Consider the following 21,710-nt stretch of genomic DNA (forward strand, 5'->3'; position numbering starts at 1 on the left):
GAAGCTGGCCGGCCGGCGACGGCGAGGCGGCGGCGCCACCATTCAAAATACAGTAATAATTCAACTCCGGCGCCGTTCCGGCAGCGTTGGATGGAAAGCGGTGAATGGTGTCCGGAAGGGACGATACCTGTAAGAAGAACAACGGAGGCGGATGTCCTAAGGCTCAACAACAACAAGAACAACTCCCTCCGTACATTTGGCCGGAAAAGGACCATCCGACGTGGCATCCGCCGCGACGCCATGGATGCCGACCACGAGGTCCGTCGTTAATTAATTACTGATTAATTAATTAATTTTGCTACACTACCTTCTACAAAAATAAGTTTTAATTTTATATTTTTCACTTTTTTTTATTATTTAAAATAAATTATTATATATATAAAAAAAAAATCTTTAAAAGTTATACACTCCATTTAAAAAAAAAAAAAATTTATTTGCTTTTGACACCATTTTAATGTAATAATACATTCGACTGGCTCTAAGGTCTCATTTACTTTTTCATACTGATCTTTAATACAAATTAAGAAAAAATTATAAAAATGCTTTCATTAATGTCTTATAATACTAATAAATGAATATCTGTAAAAAAAAAAATAAATAAGTTTTAATTTTATATTTTTAACTTCTTTTCTATTTTTTAAAATAAATTATTATATTAAAAAAAAATCTTTAAAAGTTATACACTCCATTATAAAAAAAAAATAGGATAAATTATATAATATCTGTTTTAATAAAAATGTACAAAACACCTTGTGTTTAATTTATTGCGTGAAACCCCTTGTGTTAATATAAAATTTGTATAAAACACCGTCATTGTCTAAAACTGATATTTAGTTCTAAATAAAAAAACTAAATTACGCAAATTTTATACAAATAAAAAAAGTAAAATTTTTTAAATAATTTTTTTTGAATAACATAAAAAAAAATAAATAATTGACCAATCATTTATTTTTATAGTTTTTATATAAATCAGATAACAATTTGTTTTCAAAAAACTATAAAATGAAAGATTAATCAAATATTTATGTATTTCAAAAAAATATTTAAGATATTTTGCGTTGCGTAATTTAGGTCTTTATTTAAAATCAAATATCAATTTTCGACAAGAGGGTGTTTTATGCAAATTTTACATTAACACAAGGGGGTTTCACGCAATAAATTAAACACGGAGTGTTTTGTGCATTTTTACTAAAACACGAGAAGGTATTATATAATTTACCCAAAAAAATAAAAAAATAAAAAATAAAAAACTTATTTGCTTTTGACACCATTTCAATGTAATAATACATTCGATCGGCTCTAAGGGTCTCATTTACTTTTTGGTATTGATATTTAATATTAATTATTATATCAAAACACAGTATAAATTAAAAAAAAATTACAAAAATATTTTCATTAGTATCTTATAATACTAATAAAATAAAATTTGTAAAAAAATAATTATAAAAATATAAAAATATTTTGTATATTAATACAATGACACGCAAAAGGTAAATACAATGTAAGTTGATTTCAAGACAATATATAGTCTATACTATACATATTTAATTTCTACATAACACAGGATATGCTATATATATCTTGTAATGAAATATTAATTGCTTCTAGAGTATTAACTTGATAATATGCTATCTCACATGTGAGAAAATGTTAATTATTTCATGTTAGGGTGTGTTTGTTTGGATATTCATCCAATTTTTTTCCCCCAAAAATATCAAATCAAATACCTATTTTTTATTTTTTATATTATACTAAAAATCAATTTTACATTCAAAACATCACATCAACACCTATTTATATCACATCATACAACTATTCAAATTCAAAATTTTTACTATTCAAATCTCAATTCAAAATCCAAATCCCCAAACAAACGCACCCTTAATATGCTAATTTGGTCAAATCAACTGCCGTTAAAATTCACTCTTATATATATCGAGTAACTATAAGTATAAAATTTTGTGTACATACATACAGCACGCGGTAGCATTCGTAAACGGGGATGAATATTACGGGGCGAAAGCGAGCATGAGCGTGTGGGCGCCGCGCGTTATGAATGAATACGAGTTTAGCTTGTCACAATTGTGGCTGATTTCGGGATCATTTGGGAATGATCTCAACACCATCGAAGCCGGATGGCAGGTAATCCGTCGTTTGATGACTTTTTTTTTTAATTATGTAATCATCGTGATTATTTTATCAAAACATATTATTTTCTTTAATAAAATGTATTTAATTTGAACTACTATTTTAATTTGTTTAAAAAAAAAAATAAAATCAAAACACAATTAATAGAAAAAATTATGACTATTTTTCTACAAGGTGAATTTTATAAGTATAACAGTTTCATAAGAAATTTTAGGGTGAATTATGTGTATGCTATTTGGAATGTAACCTTAATGAATAAAATATTTTTTATAAAATTTATTATACTCCCTCCGTCCCGCTGCAAGGTTGTCATTTTGTTTTTGCGTTATTATAATTGACATTAAAAATATTATTATATTTGAATAACTTACTTTAAAAATGTCATTGTATTGGTATTATAAGAGACTAATAAACATATTCTTGTATTTTTTTCTCGATTTGTACTACGTCTTGTTATAATAATTAATATTTAAATATCAACATGCAAAAAGTCAATGGTAACCTTGCAGCGGGAGGGAGGGAGTATAATTAATTTGAAAAAACTAAAATAATGTGTGTATATACAGTGACGAAACTAGCATCTAAATCCCGGGGAGATAAAGTATTATAATTTATTTAATATTTAGCTAATAAATTTAAATAAATAATAATAACAGAATTATATATGAATTTAAATAGTTTTGGGGAGGAGAAAATTGTATATAAATACATAAAAATTAATATTTTTAATACTAAAAAAATCATAAAAATATTAGCTTAGAAGTTGACCCCCAAACCCTAGCGTAGTTCCGTCCCCGCGCGCGTATGTGTATATATATATATATATATGTGAAACAATTTATGAGTGATATCTACCCACTGATGAATTCATTTATTAATTTACTGAACAAAGTGATATTTGGTTGGCTAAGTTCAGCTGCTGAGTTTGTGTTTGGCTCAACACTCTAAAAAGGAAATAAATAAGACCAATCATAAATTACATTTTATTTTAGGTTGAATTGAATTTAATAAACACGTTTTATTTTATGAAATTAATTGGAATGTTATTTTATTATTATTAAATACTTAGACGTTAGCTTCTGGAAAATAAAAATAAATATTTGATATGATATTATAAGGAAGAATAAGATATTGTTGAGGATAAATAGTATCTAAAATTTTTAATTTGTGTGTGTAAATAGAGCCGAAATATCAAATAACATATGATTATTTAAAGGTGTGTTTAGTTTGAATTTTTATTTATATTTTATATTTAAATAATTATATAATATTTTTTATGCAAAAAAAATAATAATATTACATTTTTATAGAAAATAATGTATGTTTCATAATAAAGAATTTCTTTATTTTTATTTTAGCCAAAACCTTCACACGGTCACTACAAAAAAATAATATATTTGTAACGGAATTCCGTCCCTAAAGTTCACGTAGCTAACGTAATTCCATTACTAATTCTGTATCTAATGTCATTAGTAACGGAAAAAGTAAATTTAGAGACAAAAAAGTTTTGTTACAAAAATAATTTTTTCTTGTAGTGGGTATTTCTTCAGTTTACAAACTAATATTTTATTTTCTTATTTGTGACATTCAATAACTATTGTAATATTTCTTTTTTAAAATATAATTTTTTTATCCTTCATTCATTATCGCTTTTAATCTCTACCTTACCGTAAATGGGTAAATTTGTCAATTTACAACAAAAAATAATTACCTAAAAAATTATACAAATATACTTTAAGACAATAGAAATTAAACGGAAAAAGTATATTTTTATAAAAAATAATGTATGTTGTATGGAACAAGGATTCGATTTTGCTCATATATATATTTATATATATATATGAACATTATTATAAATGGATTTGAAATAATTCAATATTTCAGGTTAGTCCGAAGTTGTATGGAGACAACTATCCGAGATTCTTCACATATTGGACGGTTCGTGTATATATATATATATATATATACTTACTTGTGTAATGCATGATCGATCATTTTAATGGACAAAGACTGTGTTTAGATGTGTTTTGAAAAGATTTTGGCATTTTGAATTGATTTTCGAATCGTAAAAAATTAAATATTACGTCCGTCTCAATTTATTTGCTAGTTTTTATTTAAACATATTTTTCTAGGTCGTACAATTTTGATAGATTCTTGACTATTTTGCTTTACTTTTTGCTTATAATGATTTTAGACAAAATTATTATGCTCTCTTCGTCCTAAAAAGAAGTATCCATTTGCTTTTTGCACGTAGTTTTAGAAATATTAGTATTATATTGGGATATAGTAGGAATAAAGTAGAAATGACTAAAATAACATTGTTAGTATGTGTGATATAAACGTAATAGCATTTGTGTAATATATTGTAAGTTCTAAGGGTATTTTTAATATTAGGTAGATCAGTTACTAAAAAAGGAAATGAATACTTTGTTATGGGACGGACTAAAATGGAAAAATGGATACTTTGTTATGGGACGGAGGGAGTATATAATTTACTTGTAGTTTCAAAAGTTTGCATCATTCTTCCTCGTGATTTAAAAACTACATTAAGCTCATCGTGTTTTAAAAAATATTGCACAAAAATTCCCTAAAAATTGTGTCAGGCACTTTTGTATTTTTGAAAATATTGCACAAAAACTCTTAAAAGGAGAATTTTGCGCAATATATATAAAATATAAAAGAATTTCATGCAATTTTTAAATCATAGAGGAAAATAGTGCAAGCTTTCCAAAATATAGATTATGAACAATTTTGCCACGATTTTATAAATTGTATTGATAAATATAAAATAAAAAAAGTAAATATAAAATATAGAACATTATAAATATTTTGAGATATCTCAAAATAGCAAATAAATTGGGAACAGATGGAGTATAATTAAAATAAGTGTTTAATGTGATATAAGTAGTTGTTGAATGTAACATTTTGCATAGTGTTTTTTAATAAAAATTATATTTTTAGTATAATAAATTTTAAAATAAAATTTTTGACAAATAATTTTGAAAATATAAGCAGACGGAACCTAACAATCCTCGAGTATTGCATTGCATGTATGAAGACGGATGCGTATCAAACAACGGGATGCTACAACTTGCTATGCTCGGGTTTTGTCCAAATCAACAATAATATAGCGATTGGTGCGGCAATATCTCCGCAATCGTCGTATGCGGGCCGACAATTCGATATCGGCATTATGATATGGAAGGTATGTATGAAATTCATTACAAGAAACATATATATATAATTGTATTTTCTAAAAATTAAATATATATATATATATTTAAAATATTGTCTTATTTATTTATTTCATATCCAAGGTTTGAACAAGTTTTAAAATTGAAAGATTAATAATAAGATTTGGACGAAAATGAACTTAACAATCTCAATGTATTCGCTCTGTGTTTTTGGATAATATATATTTTTTTATGTTAATTGTGTTATTAATATAAAAAATAATATTTTAAGTTGAATGATTGATTTTTATAAACAAATAATATATATATATTGAATTAATTGTGTGGATATATCTTTTTTTAAAATAATATTTTAAAAAATCAATTCAACAAAAAATAATAACATTACAAATCCACGTGACTAGGGGTTTGTTTACTGTGTTTGGTTTATATTTGTATTTAAATAATAGTTATAGTAACCTTTTGTTAGAAAAAAATAATTTATTTTATATAGGAATTCATTACCATGCATATTTTTCCAATAACACATGAAAAACTAGTAAATTAGTTGTACTATTTAAAAATTAACGGTAGATGATTGTTATGTGTTGTATTTATATTATATATATATAAAAAAAACATATAAATTAGGTGGTGTTTAATTGTTTATCATCGTACTATTGTTTGTATAATATGATGTATTGTAAGCATTATATTAAATTATATAATTCAACACAGTAATCATAACAATGTCTACAAGAAAGTATAAAAATTACATAGTAACAAAAAAAAAAAAAATCTTATAATCCGATTATTCCTCGAAGAAAAGAAGGTAAACAACTTAGATCGAATCAAATAGAGTCAACACTAATAATCAGCGTCTTTTGATGTGAATTAAGTTATGTGATGTTTATGATGATACTATTATTGTCTACCATAATATGATGCATGTGTTGTCGACACTATGTTGAATAAAAAACCAAAATTTCACATAACTTCTATGTGGTTTCGAAATTCGATGTAAATTTTTTATGTACTTTAAAAATTGCATAGCATTTTTCTATACTTTAAAATCGTTGCATGAAACCTCTTTTTATATTTTTCGTGCAATGAAAAGATGATTTATCATATACATTTTTCTGCATGACGGAGAGTTTCATGCAATATTTTTTAAAATACAAGGGACATCATGCAACTTTTTAAGTACAAATAAAATTTATGCTGAGTTTCGAAAGTAAAGGGGAATTATGGACAATTTTGCCTTAAAAAAAATCATGAGTTTGTTTAATTGTTGTTTGAAATTGATTTGACATAATGTGTTGAATTAAATTTTTATTTAAATTGTATTTTGACGTGATGTTTTGAGAGATAAACAGTATTAATTTTGATTTCAAATGTTAAAAAGTAAACATAAGTCAAATTAAGCAGAGTCGACACTAATAACCCGGCGTCTTTTGATGTGACATTGTAGGACCCGAAACACGGGCATTGGTGGTTGGAGTTGGGGTCAGGAATATTGGTAGGGTATTGGCCGTCGTTTTTGTTCACGCACATGCAAAAGCACGCGAGCATGGTTCAATTTGGAGGGGAAGTGGTGAACATGCCCACAACAGGGCATCACACGTCGACTCAGATGGGGAGCGGTCACTTTTCCGGAGAAGGGTTCGGGAGGGCGTCCTACTTCCGGAACCTAGAGGTCGTGGATTGGGGCAACAATCTTATACCTTTGTCGAATTTACAGCTGCGGGCGGACCGCCCCAACTGCTACGACATTAGGGCCGGTAAGAACAATGATTGGGGAAACTATTTTTACTATGGAGGCCCGCGAACGAACCCTAGATGTCCGTAAGAGCATATATTGTAATTATTTCTTATATCTTTTAACATAAACATATTCATTTTTTTTTAAGTTTAATCTAATTTATATTTTTTTGTTATATTATATATATAAATGAGTTCCATACAGATGTTTGATTAAAACATCGATACGATTTGAACCAATGATTTTACCGTCATCAATCACCGACTTACACTAAGTCCACCGCACTTTAAAGTACAATTTCTTTAGATTGATAGGAATTTGTAATTGTTCAATTGGAGTTTTAATAAACTTAGGTAAACTTTATCATTGAGAGTGAATGGTTCTAACATTTAAAAAATAAATAAATAATATTTAATTACTTGGAGCATGGTTCCAATTTTATTTTTTATTTTTTGTTATAATCTTATTCCCTATTAAATTATTATTTTTTCTTGTAAAAGATCACAATCAAACCAAATTGTAACAAAACCCTTTCTATTCAGAAATTCTCCATTTTCAAAAATCCCTTTTGTAATGTATTAAAAATATTTAAATAATTATATATATATATATATCAATTCCAATACCAACTTTATTTAGGTACACTTTTTGAGAAATTTTGGCATTATTCATCAATAATAATTTTTTTTTAAAAAAAAAAATCATACTCCATCCGACCCTTTGGATGATATTTACAAGTAGGTTTTTAAATATTAGTATAATATTAATATATAGTAAAAATTAAAATCAAAATGACAAAAACAACTTTATAGTATTGTATGAAATAAAAAAATAATGACATTTGCATAATTTATTATAAACAGTGATGGTATTTTTAATTTTAATAAATAATACAGTTAAATAAAAAAAAATGAATACCTGTAATGGGGTGGATCAAAAATAAAATAAATAATTTGTCAAAAGGAAGAAAGAGTATTAAATACTTATTTCATTTTATAAAATAACTCATTTTTTTACTACTATCAACATTTTGTAAAACTCACAAAACTTCTATATGAACACAACAAACATTCAACCCTAGTAAATTAACAAAACATAGTTATAGTGCTCTTTTAAGAGTTTATTATTATTATTTAGATAATTTTAATGTAATTCTATATAAAAGAAAAGATATATTATTGTTTTTTTTATGTTTAAAGAATATAAAAGAGCTACTAGTTCTATACAACAAACTAACCAACTCGGTGCGTATATAGATCATATAAACATTATATATATATATATATATCAGTAGCTTTCAATAAAAGGCATAGATGTATTATCAGCCATAAGAAAGGCATGGAAACAAATCCTATTTTTGCAGCACACACAAAAGCAGCTTAGGACAAGAGATATGGCAAAGAGACAGCAACGCATATTCATAAAGCTATTACTCTGTTTTACTAAAACATGTACAAATCCTTCTCAAAACCTTCATTTGATGCTGTGTTTATACTAACACGAGTCGAGTTGGAGCACGAGAAAAACTTAACTAAGCAATAAGTAACAAAGGGTCAATTTATCGACTATAATTGAATGCTGTTCATTTTTTACAATATACTAAGCTCCACAATTCACTAGTCAAATAATGTTCAAGCAATACTTATTTAAATGACAGCTCAGGCTTAGAAGAACAAAGCTAAACATAACTAGCTTCACTCGTAACACCACTAAAAAAAAGCCAAATTTCTAAATCGAAACCTCAATAGGTAATTCGTATAATACCCTTTGTTTTTATTATAAACGTATAAATACTCTACATTACATTTAGCTTAAACTATGCACAAAATAATCTCTTATTTCGTAAATTTGTATAAAGAATGTTGTTCATTTTGTCCAAAACTGACGTTGATTATACACACAACTAATTATACAAATACAAGTGTTATACAAACAAAATAAAAAAACATCTTAAAAGGCTTTCTTTGAATATAATAAATAAATAAATAATTGATTGACTCTTCTTTTCTTTTCTTTTTTTTCGCAAAAATTAAGTCGCAATTCATCTCCAAAAAAACTATATATAAGAAAAAAAAAAACGTTGATCACTTGTTTATTTTATTCAAACAATACTATTTAAGACTTTTCATCCATTTTATTTACAATCAACTTCATCTTTTAGATGGAGATGATGTTTTGCATATACTTGAATTGAAAACACATAGATTTCACACAATAGATGAATTACGGGATATGTGGATTAGACAAGAACCTAAGCTAAGCACTTTTCGATGCAATTCACATTACATTGCACTTTGTAAATGTGATGTTTTTTCTTTCCCTATTGTTTATGGTTTTTGAACAGCTGTTGTTCCAAACCATTCAAAAACTCACCTAAAGGCGTCGCTCTCGACAATAAATGTGTCATTATCACAACTACTAGTCCAGCTACTAATATACACAAGAAATCAAGAATCAGTACACGCACTCCAACAGCTTTGAAATTTGCTACTCTTGGAAAGTGTGGTTGTGCAGATAATCAATCAACCAAATTTATTGTAACTAGTCAAAAAAACTAAAATTTGCTTTCTTGCACTTTGAATAAGTAAGAAACTATTTCTGCATCGATGTAGGAAGTAGTTTAATAAGCAAAAATTATCACAGCCATAAATCATCAGCTGTTGACCATTTTAATGGCTCCATTACGATATTCTACAAAATGGCGTACCAGTTAGACCTAAGCAGAAGCAGAATACAGCAGCTGTTGTCCGAGCCTCCCACTACATCCAATGGCGAGAATGTATTCAAAGTGCGCCTCTTGTGACCATTTTTCAGTATAGACATGTCCTTCAAAAGAAGCTACCTTAGAAATTGGTCTCAAATAAAGAGAGGCGAATCAAATGTCTCATCAATCAATAGTTTGGACCAGTTCGAGAGCAGATTCTAAAAATGTAACCATCTTGCCCGGATTCGAAATAGTTGAACCAGAGGACTCAAAAAAATTGAGCTGATCCAGTAAATGATGATTAACATTGATATCTATTTCGTGCACATCATGCATAATGCAACATGATCTTCCCAGCGCATTGCAAAAGTCCATAAATGTCGGATCCACAATGGTTTCTCTAAGACTGATAATAGCGAAATCGCACTTTTCAGATTCATATGCAGATTGCATCTTCAGAATAACAGATTGGATACTTCTGAGATTGAGCAGTAAATGCCGAAATATTTCAGATGAGCTCCAGGTGATGTCTCTTAGATCAATTCTCAGCAAGTAAAGTAGGACCAAGTTAGCCATTGCAAAGCGAATCATGAAAATGAAAAAATCTTGGAAATCCATGCCTGCAAAGGAAGCCAGAGCAAATGATTGGAAGAATAAATTACAAAAGTTTAACTAATGATGTTACCACACAAGAAAGATGAAGGTAAGGTATAGAGTAAAACTCATATAATTCGAAAAAGAAACCTGCTGAAGTGAAAATTGAAATTCACCTCATATGTTAGCAATAAATACTAACCCATCATGCATTGGTTTAACAAATGTGTCAAAGGCATTAAAAAAGAAGTTACATTCTTGCAATAATCCATAGTTACTATTAACAGTTTTAATATTTTTAAGCCAGATATGGAAGAATTCCTTACTCCACATTCAATCTTTTTTTTTTTTATCGGAATACTCCACATTCAATCTTTTTTTTTTTTTTTGATGACGTGGGAACCCGTAGTCGCTACCCGAAAGTGCGCACTGGATAAACCCCAGGCCGAACCAGGCCCGACGAAAAAGTCACACTAGGCAAACCATGTGTGGCAAGTGACCTGAGGCGTCGGGGGTTTGAACCCATGACCTCACGGTCACAAATCCAACCCCTACATCACCAGGCCATCCCTTACGGGACTACTCCACATTCAATCTTAATAATATGAACTGTGAACTAAAGCAAACCTGCGTTGGCTGCGAGATTCCTCTGGCAGAGAGCTTCGAAATCATCAGCTATGTCCCGGATATCTTCAATATACTCCTTTGCCACTTTATATTCATTCAAAAGCAACTCCCACTGTTGACATGAGATATCGTAAGAAGAAAAGAATCATATATTCAATAAGTACCATTTAGGCTTATCACCAGCATAATCTCCTCTGAAAAGTTCTTACCACCCAAGAAATGTTGTAGGCATTGAACCAGTTGTGATTGATTGATATTGTGTCCTCCTGAAAATCATTATTATGGAATAAGCACCTTCTTATAACTGGTGGAGAACATGAAAATTCCCAGACAGTCTGATACATCCCATTTAGCTGTGTACACATCTAGGTAGAAATTTACAATGCTAAATTGCTACGTACAGTTTAGGTGTAGATATAAGCATGTCAGCTAATTCAGATCACACAGCATAAATGCAGATTGAACTAACTCTGTAATTAGTATTTACTCAAAAGTTTCAGACTGAAATCTCAATTGCATGTGTGAATTCCTCCGTTCTCACATCATCAAAGTTTTACGGCTCCCTAGGCCATGTCCGCTAGGGGTTTTAATCACTGGTTTGAGAATCCTAAGTCAAGAATTGGTTGGTAGTGCATAGGAGTTTTTTTCAATTCCCAAAGGGTATAAATTCAAAAATGTTGTACAAATTAGAAGAACCGAAGAAATGCATGACAGCATGAAATGGATATGAAGCAGGTGCATAGTGTAGATATAGAACAGCCTGCATCATTGCTCCTGAATTTGGAAAACACTCTGGTCAACAATCCTGTTGATGTTGCTCTTCAAGAAAAAGTAATTTTGTGCAAAATTTGCTCTTTGGAAACCAAGGAAGAAATATAATTCCACTCAAAGACAAAAATTTAGGATATCATGGATGGTGGATGGGGAAAATGACAAAAAACTTCGTTTCAAAGTTCTACAGTTGCTAGATTTGCAACTAACAGAATTCTGCTTCTTCATGTCAACGGGTAAGAACTAAATTCTATTTGTTGAGAATGAAGGGGAATGATTAAAAAAAAAACTGGGAGTCTGCGACTAGCATTGTGAGAGATAACTTGCTCTTATACTATGTCAAGAATGAATTGGAAATGGAAGAGGATTAAATGTATTCCTTTAAAAAAAAATTATTTACACTACAAGTGCATGAGTATATATGGGGATGATGAAAATAAATAGACATAAATTACTATCTAGCACTAATAATATTAGTAATATCCAAAACTATTGAAGATATTATGTAAGAGATATTGTCTCATTTCACCCAAAGAATCAGGAAAACACCTTTCGCTCCCAAATTTGTAGAGTTTGGATCACTTCTTAAGAATTCTAATGACATTACTCGGACCAGGTTTTTAATACAAGATCTTAGCAGCATTTTTATCTTGTGATCCATATGGACCAGGTCTGAACACCCAAAACCTAAATTTCTTTAAGGTATTCAAATACTCTCTCAAGTCAGATATCATGCAATTCTTCCAAGTATTCTTTATGGAAAGCTATCCCCGCTAGGAAATGGAAGTAGAATCCACTTTCGGGTTGACCTTGGGCATCTTATTTCATACCTTCAAAGAAAACCTTAGGATATCTAGAGATGTTTTGGAAAGCTATCCCCGCTAGGAAATGGAAGTAGAATCCACTTTTGGGTTGACCTTGGACATCCTATTTCATACCTTCAAAGAAAACCTTAGGATATCTAGAGATGTTTTACTTAGCTGATTTGGCAAGAGTTGTTTTGTTATGGTTAGTTCAACCATTTTAGCTATCAACTTTCTATATTAATGAATAATGAATAAAATTCCTTTACTTTCTAAATAAATTAACAGTTTAGAATACCAGATTGTGAACTTGATGGTACCATCCACTGGGCACAAAGATGATTTCATGTTGTTCCTGAGTGCACTCCAACCAGATTGCCTGGACAGGCACAAATATTTGTAACAAAATACCACATTAATACTTTTTAATAAAGTTATTAAAACCATGTAAGAAAGATAAAAACTGAATTATGGTTTGATTTATACCTTCTCAAATCCAGGATACTTTGATTTGCAAACATCTTCAAAAATGTCATAGACAGAAGACTTCATATATCTACGAAAAACATAGAATATAAAACTATAAGTTATATTTCAGTACACACCAGGTAATTAAAATTTTCAATTGCAGATGATATTTTACGACATATTTTCCCATGACAACAATTGCACTATTTATTCCACTCTTGAGGAAGCTTTTACATTTTTTAAATGCAATCTTCTCCACGTAATCATTGTAGTCATTCAAATTAATAGAAAGAAGCATCTTTATATAACTATCTTCAACATTCAGACAGTGTAGACTAAATAAAGTATACGAGATACATAAGAGGATGACTTATTTTCTCCACAAGTGCTGCTTTAGACATTTTATGAATGCCCACAGTAACATATTGACAGGAAAAATATACCAAAAATAAATTTGTACCTGTCAAACACAAGATGGTGTTGATTTGGGGACAAGAAATACCATTTTTTCCTCCCACAAATATTGGCTGACCAGCTATATGATCTGAAAACATCAGCATGAAGAGGTGTCCACGTGCCTGCACTAGGATCAATGGTGTTACATTATACTTAATGGTAAAAATAAATTTATTCAACAAATTTAAGCATAGATTGGTCAGATACAGGGGGATTTAAAGGGTGAAAAAAATTCTAACATTAACAGCTAGTTGAGTTTATGGCAGCACCTTTTGCTCCCATGTACACAAATCGATAGTCTGAGCAACAAATTTCATTCACCTTCTGAACTGTATCATTATCAACATGCATACGGTAGCTATCGAGATAGAGATTTAACCAATCATCAAGGAAAATATTTGGAGTGGTGTAGGCAACATACTCTGGGTATTCCTGCCAATGTTCAATTAGTTAAGACAACATATCAAAATTGTGTCAATCACAAAAGCATCAAGTGCAGTTCAGGTTTCTCTAGATAAGTTTGCATACCCGAATTAAATTGGATCTTACCCATTTTTGATTAAATGTACAAGTGCCAAAAGGAATTAAAATGATTTATCATACAAATTTCACAATAAACAAGAACAGGGGTGAGGGGTTAGGGATGGGACTTTAGAATACAATAAAACATTGCTACATTAAATCTTCCATTAATAAGCATGAAGCCTAAAAATGGTACAAAGCAACTCGATTTTGAGCATCTCTATAAGACCTAGTGTAGTCGTGAACATAGTACATAGGATGAGACTCTCTCCTGAATAGCAGCATACATGAATTCAATAATTACAGAATCAATTAAAAACATTTTGGTTACATTATATAAATTCCACATGAAATGGGTTTTGAGGACACATTAATTTAATAACATATATGTTACTTTCAATTCAGTAATTTGTTTAGTATACGGGTATCGTGTAAGAATTACTTTATATAATATGGCATGACTAAATTTGCATGATTCTATGCTATCTGGCAACTGTAGTCCCTGCTTTGACAATTTTTGAATTTGTTGATACACCAAATTACTAAAGTGAATATAGCCCAATTCAAACTTTCAAATTTGGTTGGTATTTTATAAAGTAAAATGAACCAAAATTATCGAATTCAGTTCCAATTCCAAAGTGATACAAATCTAAAGAGGTATTTTGTTACAAGGAAATAATGGTAGAGAAATAAAACTAATCTCATTTTATTTGTTTGTTTTCCACTGAAAATTGAAAATGGAGAATTAATTTATTTTTCATTCTCTACTTCCAACTCTTTCACAGATATGTAGCCAATTGACTTGTTTTTTTTTTCCGCGCGGGGGGGGGGGGGGGGGGGGAATACAATTTGTCTCAAATTCTGTACATTCTACATAAAAAACCCTTACTACCCCAAATCTTCTACTTCGTCTCAGGCATAACCATCACACCATCCACCATGATTAGACGGCTGTACACATAGAAAGTAGAGTTTCATGAAAAAAATTATATTAATTTATATTATTGATTAGTATATTTCTGAATTACTAATTTTTGCAACCTTTATATATAAAAAATCCAACCTAATAATCAATTCCCATTTTCTATGCTAAATCTTTTATCTGCAATTTTATTCTCTATTATTAATTGTCTTCAATTTCATTCTCCATTCCAAACTAATACAATTGAAAGAAATAATAACATAACAATTCAACAAGAACAACAGTAACAACATTCCAAATTTCATAGTGCAGAAAGAAAAGAAATCTCAACAAAAGAAACAAAGCATAAACATAACTTTTGAAGAAGAAACCTTAACAAAATGCCAATCTTTCAAGTACAACAACTCCCCGCCACAATCACTTCCTTCATTAGAGGACCTAAGTTGCAGCCAACGACCAATATATTCAGATACAGACATTCCAATCCTCTTCTGATCTGTGAATTCCTTCACACCGCAATCTGCAACCTATTAATGCATCCGACAAATCACTGTTAATCACCTAATCAATGCTATAAGAACAATTAAAACACAATAGTTATGATGCTACCTGGACTCTGGAGCTACCGAAGTGCTCAGAGAAGAAATAGAGATTAGGTTTTCCATCATCCAACACCCAGTCATCACTAGCTGGCCAATCGACAGTGAGGTCAGTAACAATAACTGGTTGGTTTTTCGCCAGGTATTTCTCAACAAATTCACCATAACTCAGCTCCTTCCCGCTCACCTTCTCTACTACTCCCATAACTTTCAGAGGTATTTCCCTTCCTTCCGCCATGGCTGAGATACCAAACAGCAATGCAGCATTAGCTATGGATGCAAAGAAACAATTTCATTCATAGAGTAAAAGTGTAAGTTAAAGGTAGAGCTATCATAATTGTTAGTGCACCGGATTGAATGAATGTTAGGAACTCCTTTTGTTTATAAGGGTGAATACGAACTCCTCATATGTCTCAACGAGGCAACTATTGTCATAAACAATGTTTCAACAATTTCTTTCCACCATTACGGACCACAAGACTCAGGCTATCATCTTTTTCATCCTGATTACCATGCGTAGCAACCTTATGGCTAGTATTTTTGTCGCAACCAAATACAGCCGCCGATGCATATCTGAAAAACATTGGCATGCATGTAGCAACATATTTTTTAACACTTACATGATGGTTGTGTCACAAAAGGTTTAAAGTACACGCTATAAATACCATCAACACGATTGCACTTTCTATTGAAAGAATCCAAGCAATAATTTATGATGCTCTTAACAGGAGGTATGAGTGCATAATAAGCTGTTGGAAACTCATTCGATTCTGCTATGTTGCCACCAATAGTAGATGTCACACCAACCTGTGTTGCAACCTTAACAGCATCTTTAGGATCCATTTCTGCACCTACGAAACCATCAAACGCCAATAGTAGCTGAATCACAGATGCAACATCGATCATCGGACCATTCTCAAAATGCAAAAACTTCGTGCCATGGATGATGCTAACAACCAAGTGCGGCAGCTTTAATGCAACAAGTTCATAACATGTGACCAAATACCCAAGTAAAAACCCCAAATCTCTTGCAAGAAGAGGACCTTGTAAAGGAAGAATAGCATTCAAAAATTCCATTGCTTCAGGAGAGCAACGACCAACCATCGGTGAAATGATTCTATAACAGTTGTAGGGATGATGATCCATGCTTTCTGCAAACAGATTATCCCCATTTTCCATCTTCGGTGTAGAGATCAACGGTATCCAAGTTGGGAAAGGAAAAACGCATAGTATTAGCGTACGGTGCTGGTTTAGCTACATCATCACTCAGTCTGGGAGAGTAGGGACTAAGATTCAACCTCTCAGAGGGGGCGGCGCATGTTCCGGGACAAGAAGGAGGCGCGCCATCACTGGCCTGAGAAAACAACTGCGAGGCCTGACGGGGTAAAAGGATGGTCCGTACATGCATATGCACAGAGGGGCCAAAGCCCGAAGAGCGGGAGGAGGAAGAAGGAGGCACATTATTACGCATAGACATCTCTACCACTTACCTAACTACAGAAGACACTAAACCGCCGGAAAATATCGAAGTCTGCCGATCGATAGCAGTTGGTTACTTGCCCTTTCACCCTTATAAACAAAATTATTCATCGACTATGTATTGGAAACTTAACAGTAACTAAATTAGAATGATTTTACTCTTACCCGTCGCTCCTTCCTGGAGCTAGCTGCTGCTGCCGCCTCGTCTTCTCCGTTCGCCTCTGCCGTCGCTTCAACTTCCACGATTCCTCTCCGCACCTTGAAAACTTTTGAGGAGTCGTGCTTTTCAAACCCGACCCGACCCGACCCGAGGAAGTAATATGCTTTAACCAGTGGCAACGCCCAACGGGCGGGTTCAGGGTCGGTTTTACATTAGCCAGAAGCCAAATGTAGGCAATTTTTTTAGTGAAATAATTTGAAAAAAATAATAATAATGTAAAATATAAAAAAATAATTAGCATGTAATATTTTAATTTTTTTTAAAAATATATATTTAAATTTTGAGTTTTAATCGTAATATATATTTAAGTTTTGAGTTTTAATCATCTATTTTATGAAATTTTGATTCATTTATTTATTATTGTTCTATTTTTTAAAGATAACTTCCATTAAACTTTTTAATTTTAAATTTAATTTTCTATTTACTACATATATATATTAAATTTTTCTTATTTATTTCCTATTCTTATTAATTTATTTTTCTTTACTCTCTGTTCACTTAAAATTTCTATAATATCCTTATTTATTTATTTTTTAACTTCAATTTTTTTTATGTCATCTTTATATATAATCCTTAATTTCTACCATATAATTTCACTTTTTATCATACAAAAATAAATAAATAAGTAGATAGATAACAATATGAAAAGTAAATAATTATAAAATATATATATATATTTGCAACCCTTAAATAATAATACAAAAATATTTATAAAAAATATTAATCTTTGATTAAATAAAATATAAATAAGTTAATGAACATATACTTCGAATATTGTGTATTGTTCGTCGTCATTTTGCGAAAAATGAAATAATAAAATTGATCATTAGTTACACAAATTAAGAGTTTTGAGTTACATTAGGTATATAGAATTATAAATAAAATATTATTTTGGTGGCAAAATTGAAAGTTTACAGGTGAAAAGTGTTAAAATTATAAATGAGAAGTTGTAAAGAATAAATAGGGAGTTAAAAATGAACAAATATATAAACGGGAACAGACAAGAAAAGCAATTTGCGAAATAGAAATTTGATGAGAATTAACCGAATTTTGTAATTATTGGTCAATGACATAATAAAAGGGGTAAATTATATAATACATCTATTTGTTTTAGTAATAATGCACAACATACGTTGTGTTTTATTTATTCCGTAAAATCGTAAAGTTTGCACGAAACACCTTCTTGTCCAAAACTGATATTTGGTTATAATAAAAAACCTAAATTACGCAAGTTTTATACAAATAGAAAATAAAAAATATTTTAAATAAGTTTTTTTGAATAAAAAAATAAAAAAAATAATTGATCAATCATAAAAATCATATAACAATTTGTTTCAAAAACTATAAAATAAAAGATTAATTAATTATTTTTTTATTTTATTTTATTCAAAAAAAAAAAAAACTATTTAAGATATTTTGTATTTTTTATATGCATTAAACTTGAGTAATTTAGATCTTTATTTGAAATTAAATATCAGTTTTGAATGAGGTATTTCGTGCAAATTTTATATTAACACAAAAGAATTTCACGTAATAAATAAAATACAAGATGTTTATATAATTTACCTTGATAAAAGTTATGAGATGAATATTAATATTTTTTACAATAAGTAAACAAAAAAAATTGAAATTTATTTTGACTTTTAGTTTAATATGGATTGTGAGTATTTATTATTAATTTAATTTATTGTTTATTTTAGTTATGCCTATAGTTTTTTAAAATTAATTAATTTTAGTTATGCTTTTTTTATTAGTAATTAATTTTGGCTATTAATATATCAAGCTTTATTGTCAAGAAAAATTTTTATTTGAAATATAAAAATCAAATTAAATATCACATGTATAATCATGTATACATAGCACGGATTATATGTTATCATCATTTCATATATATATATATATATATATATGACAAATCCGTTTTTATTATTGAATTTGGATAATTTGTAAAATTTTATTTTTTACAATTATATATGTAGACATTAAAAATAAATGTCTAAATTAAATTAAATATCATATATTTTGGAAGAAAATAAAATTCCAATAATATAAATATATGATATTTAATTATGCACATATGTTAATTTTTGTACAATAAATATCAACCATTAATGCAAAAATCTGCTTAAAATGGAAGATATCGTACAAATATTACGTGCATAAATAGAGCCATAATAAATTTGGCAGCAAAATAAATTAATCTTGTCAATAAAGGAAGTATATAAATTAATATCTTCCATACAAGGCAATGATATAAAGATCTTGTCAATAAATGAAGTATATAAATTAATATCTTCCAAACAAGACAATGATATAAAGATCTTGTCAATAAAGGAAGTATATAAATTAATATCTTCCAAAAAAGCAACGATATAAAGATTTTGGCGAGAAATGAAGGTGTACAATCAAATCCGTCAATAATGGAAAACAGCATCTGATGGAAAAGAAAATATTATAAAATCTTTCCATCCATGTGGCATCATTCGAAAAGGAAGCCAATGCCACCCTCCCCTATAAATAGGAGTCATGGTCAGTTCATTTGAGACACCGAAGTTCATTTGAAGACTCGCGCAAGGGTAAGTCTCTCTAGACTCTTTGCAATGTTCTTCATTATTGTCTGTGTCCTTCGAAGCGTTCTTCGTCGAAAAGTCACTGATTTGGACAAATGATCAAATATTGGTTGACGAATTGATGAAGTTAACGTTTTTTGTCGTATGTCCAAACCGGAGGAAGGATCAAAGCTCTCAAAGCCGTCGAGGAATTCGTCAAAGCTAAGGGAAGGTCTTCAAAGTTTCTCTCAAAGATTCGAGGTGTTCATCGCGTTCTTCATAAAAGCCGCAAACTCGGCCCTCTTCGATCAAAAAGTCAAAGGGACACGCCGTCAAAAGCGTTACGGAGCACCAAATCTACCTTCTCAAATATCAAAACTGCGGATCGTCTAAAGAAGACATCAAATCCAAAGTTGACGATCAAATCGCCAATACGGAGACCAAAGTCCTCCAAAAGCGGCAAAGACAAAGAAAAGATCAAAGCTGTGGATCGTCCAAATAAGACATCAAATCCAAAGCCAATGATCAAACCGTCCACACAGAGACCGAAGCTTTCTAAAAGGCGGCAAAACCAAAGCAAAGATCAAAGCCTCGGATCGTCCAAAAAAGACATTAAATCCAAAACCAACGATCAAATCGCCCACACGGAGACCAAAGTCCTCAAAAAGCGGCAAAGACAAATCAAAGATCAAAGTTGCGGATCGTCTAAATAAGACATCAAATCCAAAGCTGAGGATCAAATCGCCCACACGGAGACCGAAGCTCTCCAAAAGGCGGAAAAGGCAAACTAAAGATCAAAGTTGCGGATCGTCTAAAGAAGACATCAAATCCAAAGCCGATGATCAAATCGCCAACGCGGAAACCAAAGTCCTCCAAAAGCGGCAAAGCCAAAGCAAAGGTCAAAGTCGCGGATCGTCTAAAGAAGACAACAAATCCAAAGACGATGATCAAATCGTCAACGCGGAGACCAAAGTCCTCCAAAAGCGGCAAAGCCAAAACAAATGTCAAAATTGCGGATCGTCCAAAGAAAACAACAAATCCAAAGACGATGATCAAATCGCCAACGCGGAGACCAAAGTCCTCCAAAAGCGGCAAAGCCAAAACAAATGTCAAAGCCGCAGATCGTCCAAAGAAGACAACAAATCCAAACGATGATCAAATCGCCAACGTGGAGACCAAATCTCCAAAATGCGGCAAAGCCAAATCAAAGATCAAAGCCTCGGATCGTCTAAAAAAGACATCAAATCCAAAGCGACGATCAAATCGTCCGCACGGAGACCAAAACCCTCCAAAAGCAGACAAAGTCAAACTGAAGACCAAACCTCTTCGGATCAAAGAAGCCATCGAAAATTAAGTTGGAAAATAAATGGACCCAAAAGGAGAATCAAATGACCATTTAGATAATAGGACCCGCTTTAAATTCAAATCAAATATAATTTGTACAAATTTTGTGTTTATTAAAAATAACACAATTTTTTGTCCACAGTATATATTGATAAAATAAATATATATAGAATTAGGCTTTTATTAGACCCATTTGGATTGGCTTAAAAATTAATTAGAAGTCACAAAAACATAAACAGTTCAATTTTATTTTTTTATGAATAATTATAATAACAGTTTTATATATATATATTAAATAAAAAACTATTTTGATATAATAAAGTTGAATTTTGTTGATCTTAATTATAAATTAATAAATATATTTTTTATTTATATGTATTATTTATAATTTAATTTTTATAAAATAATATTCGCATATATTTTATTATATAATATTTAAAATATTTAAACATATTTTCTAAATTTATTTTAATCATATATATTAAAACTAGCAATTATATATCTCATATAAAAAATAATAAAATAATATTATAATTCAAAATTATTAACTAATTAAGCATTTAGTAAGT

General features: G+C 30.1%; 2 protein-coding genes across 7 annotated transcripts; one reads left to right on the forward strand and one right to left on the reverse strand.

Moving 5' to 3' along the window:
- The first annotated feature begins 21 nt into the window (after nucleotides 1-21).
- LOC127255315 (uncharacterized) lies at nucleotides 22-7,170 on the forward strand. The gene is made up of 5 exons (XM_051280803.1): nucleotides 22-258; nucleotides 1,978-2,142; nucleotides 4,033-4,086; nucleotides 5,207-5,353; nucleotides 6,793-7,170. The coding sequence occupies exons 1-5, from the start codon at nucleotides 91-93 to the stop codon at nucleotides 7,168-7,170; spliced, it is 912 nt and encodes a 303-aa protein (XP_051136760.1). The 5' UTR covers nucleotides 22-90.
- A 2,520-nt stretch (nucleotides 7,171-9,690) lies between these two features.
- On the reverse strand, nucleotides 9,691-17,336 carry LOC127255305 (arginine-specific demethylase JMJ20). Of its 6 annotated transcripts, XM_051280793.1 has the most exons (13): nucleotides 17,194-17,326; nucleotides 17,040-17,118; nucleotides 16,848-16,915; nucleotides 16,357-16,728; nucleotides 15,560-15,789; nucleotides 15,322-15,477; nucleotides 13,776-13,938; nucleotides 13,511-13,628; nucleotides 13,069-13,138; nucleotides 12,881-12,961; nucleotides 11,218-11,274; nucleotides 11,009-11,120; nucleotides 9,691-10,407 (listed from the first exon to the last, which is right to left on the reverse strand). In XM_051280793.1, the coding sequence occupies exons 5-13, from the start codon at nucleotides 15,785-15,787 to the stop codon at nucleotides 9,971-9,973; spliced, it is 1,422 nt and encodes a 473-aa protein (XP_051136750.1). In that variant the 5' UTR covers nucleotides 15,788-15,789; nucleotides 16,357-16,728; nucleotides 16,848-16,915; nucleotides 17,040-17,118; nucleotides 17,194-17,326; the 3' UTR covers nucleotides 9,691-9,970. The 6 variants fall into 6 exon arrangements, with proteins under 6 accessions (XP_051136750.1, XP_051136751.1, XP_051136749.1 ...); XM_051280794.1 differs by having other exon boundaries at nucleotides 15,560-15,639; nucleotides 15,737-15,789; nucleotides 16,357-17,118; nucleotides 17,194-17,327; XM_051280792.1 differs by having other exon boundaries at nucleotides 16,357-16,915.
- Nucleotides 17,337-21,710: the final 4,374 nt, after the last annotated feature.

Source organism: Andrographis paniculata, unplaced genomic scaffold (assembly GCF_009805555.1).
Source record: "Andrographis paniculata isolate CXL003 unplaced genomic scaffold, ASM980555v1 Contig53END, whole genome shotgun sequence".
NCBI lineage: Eukaryota > Viridiplantae > Streptophyta > Magnoliopsida > Lamiales > Acanthaceae > Andrographis > Andrographis paniculata.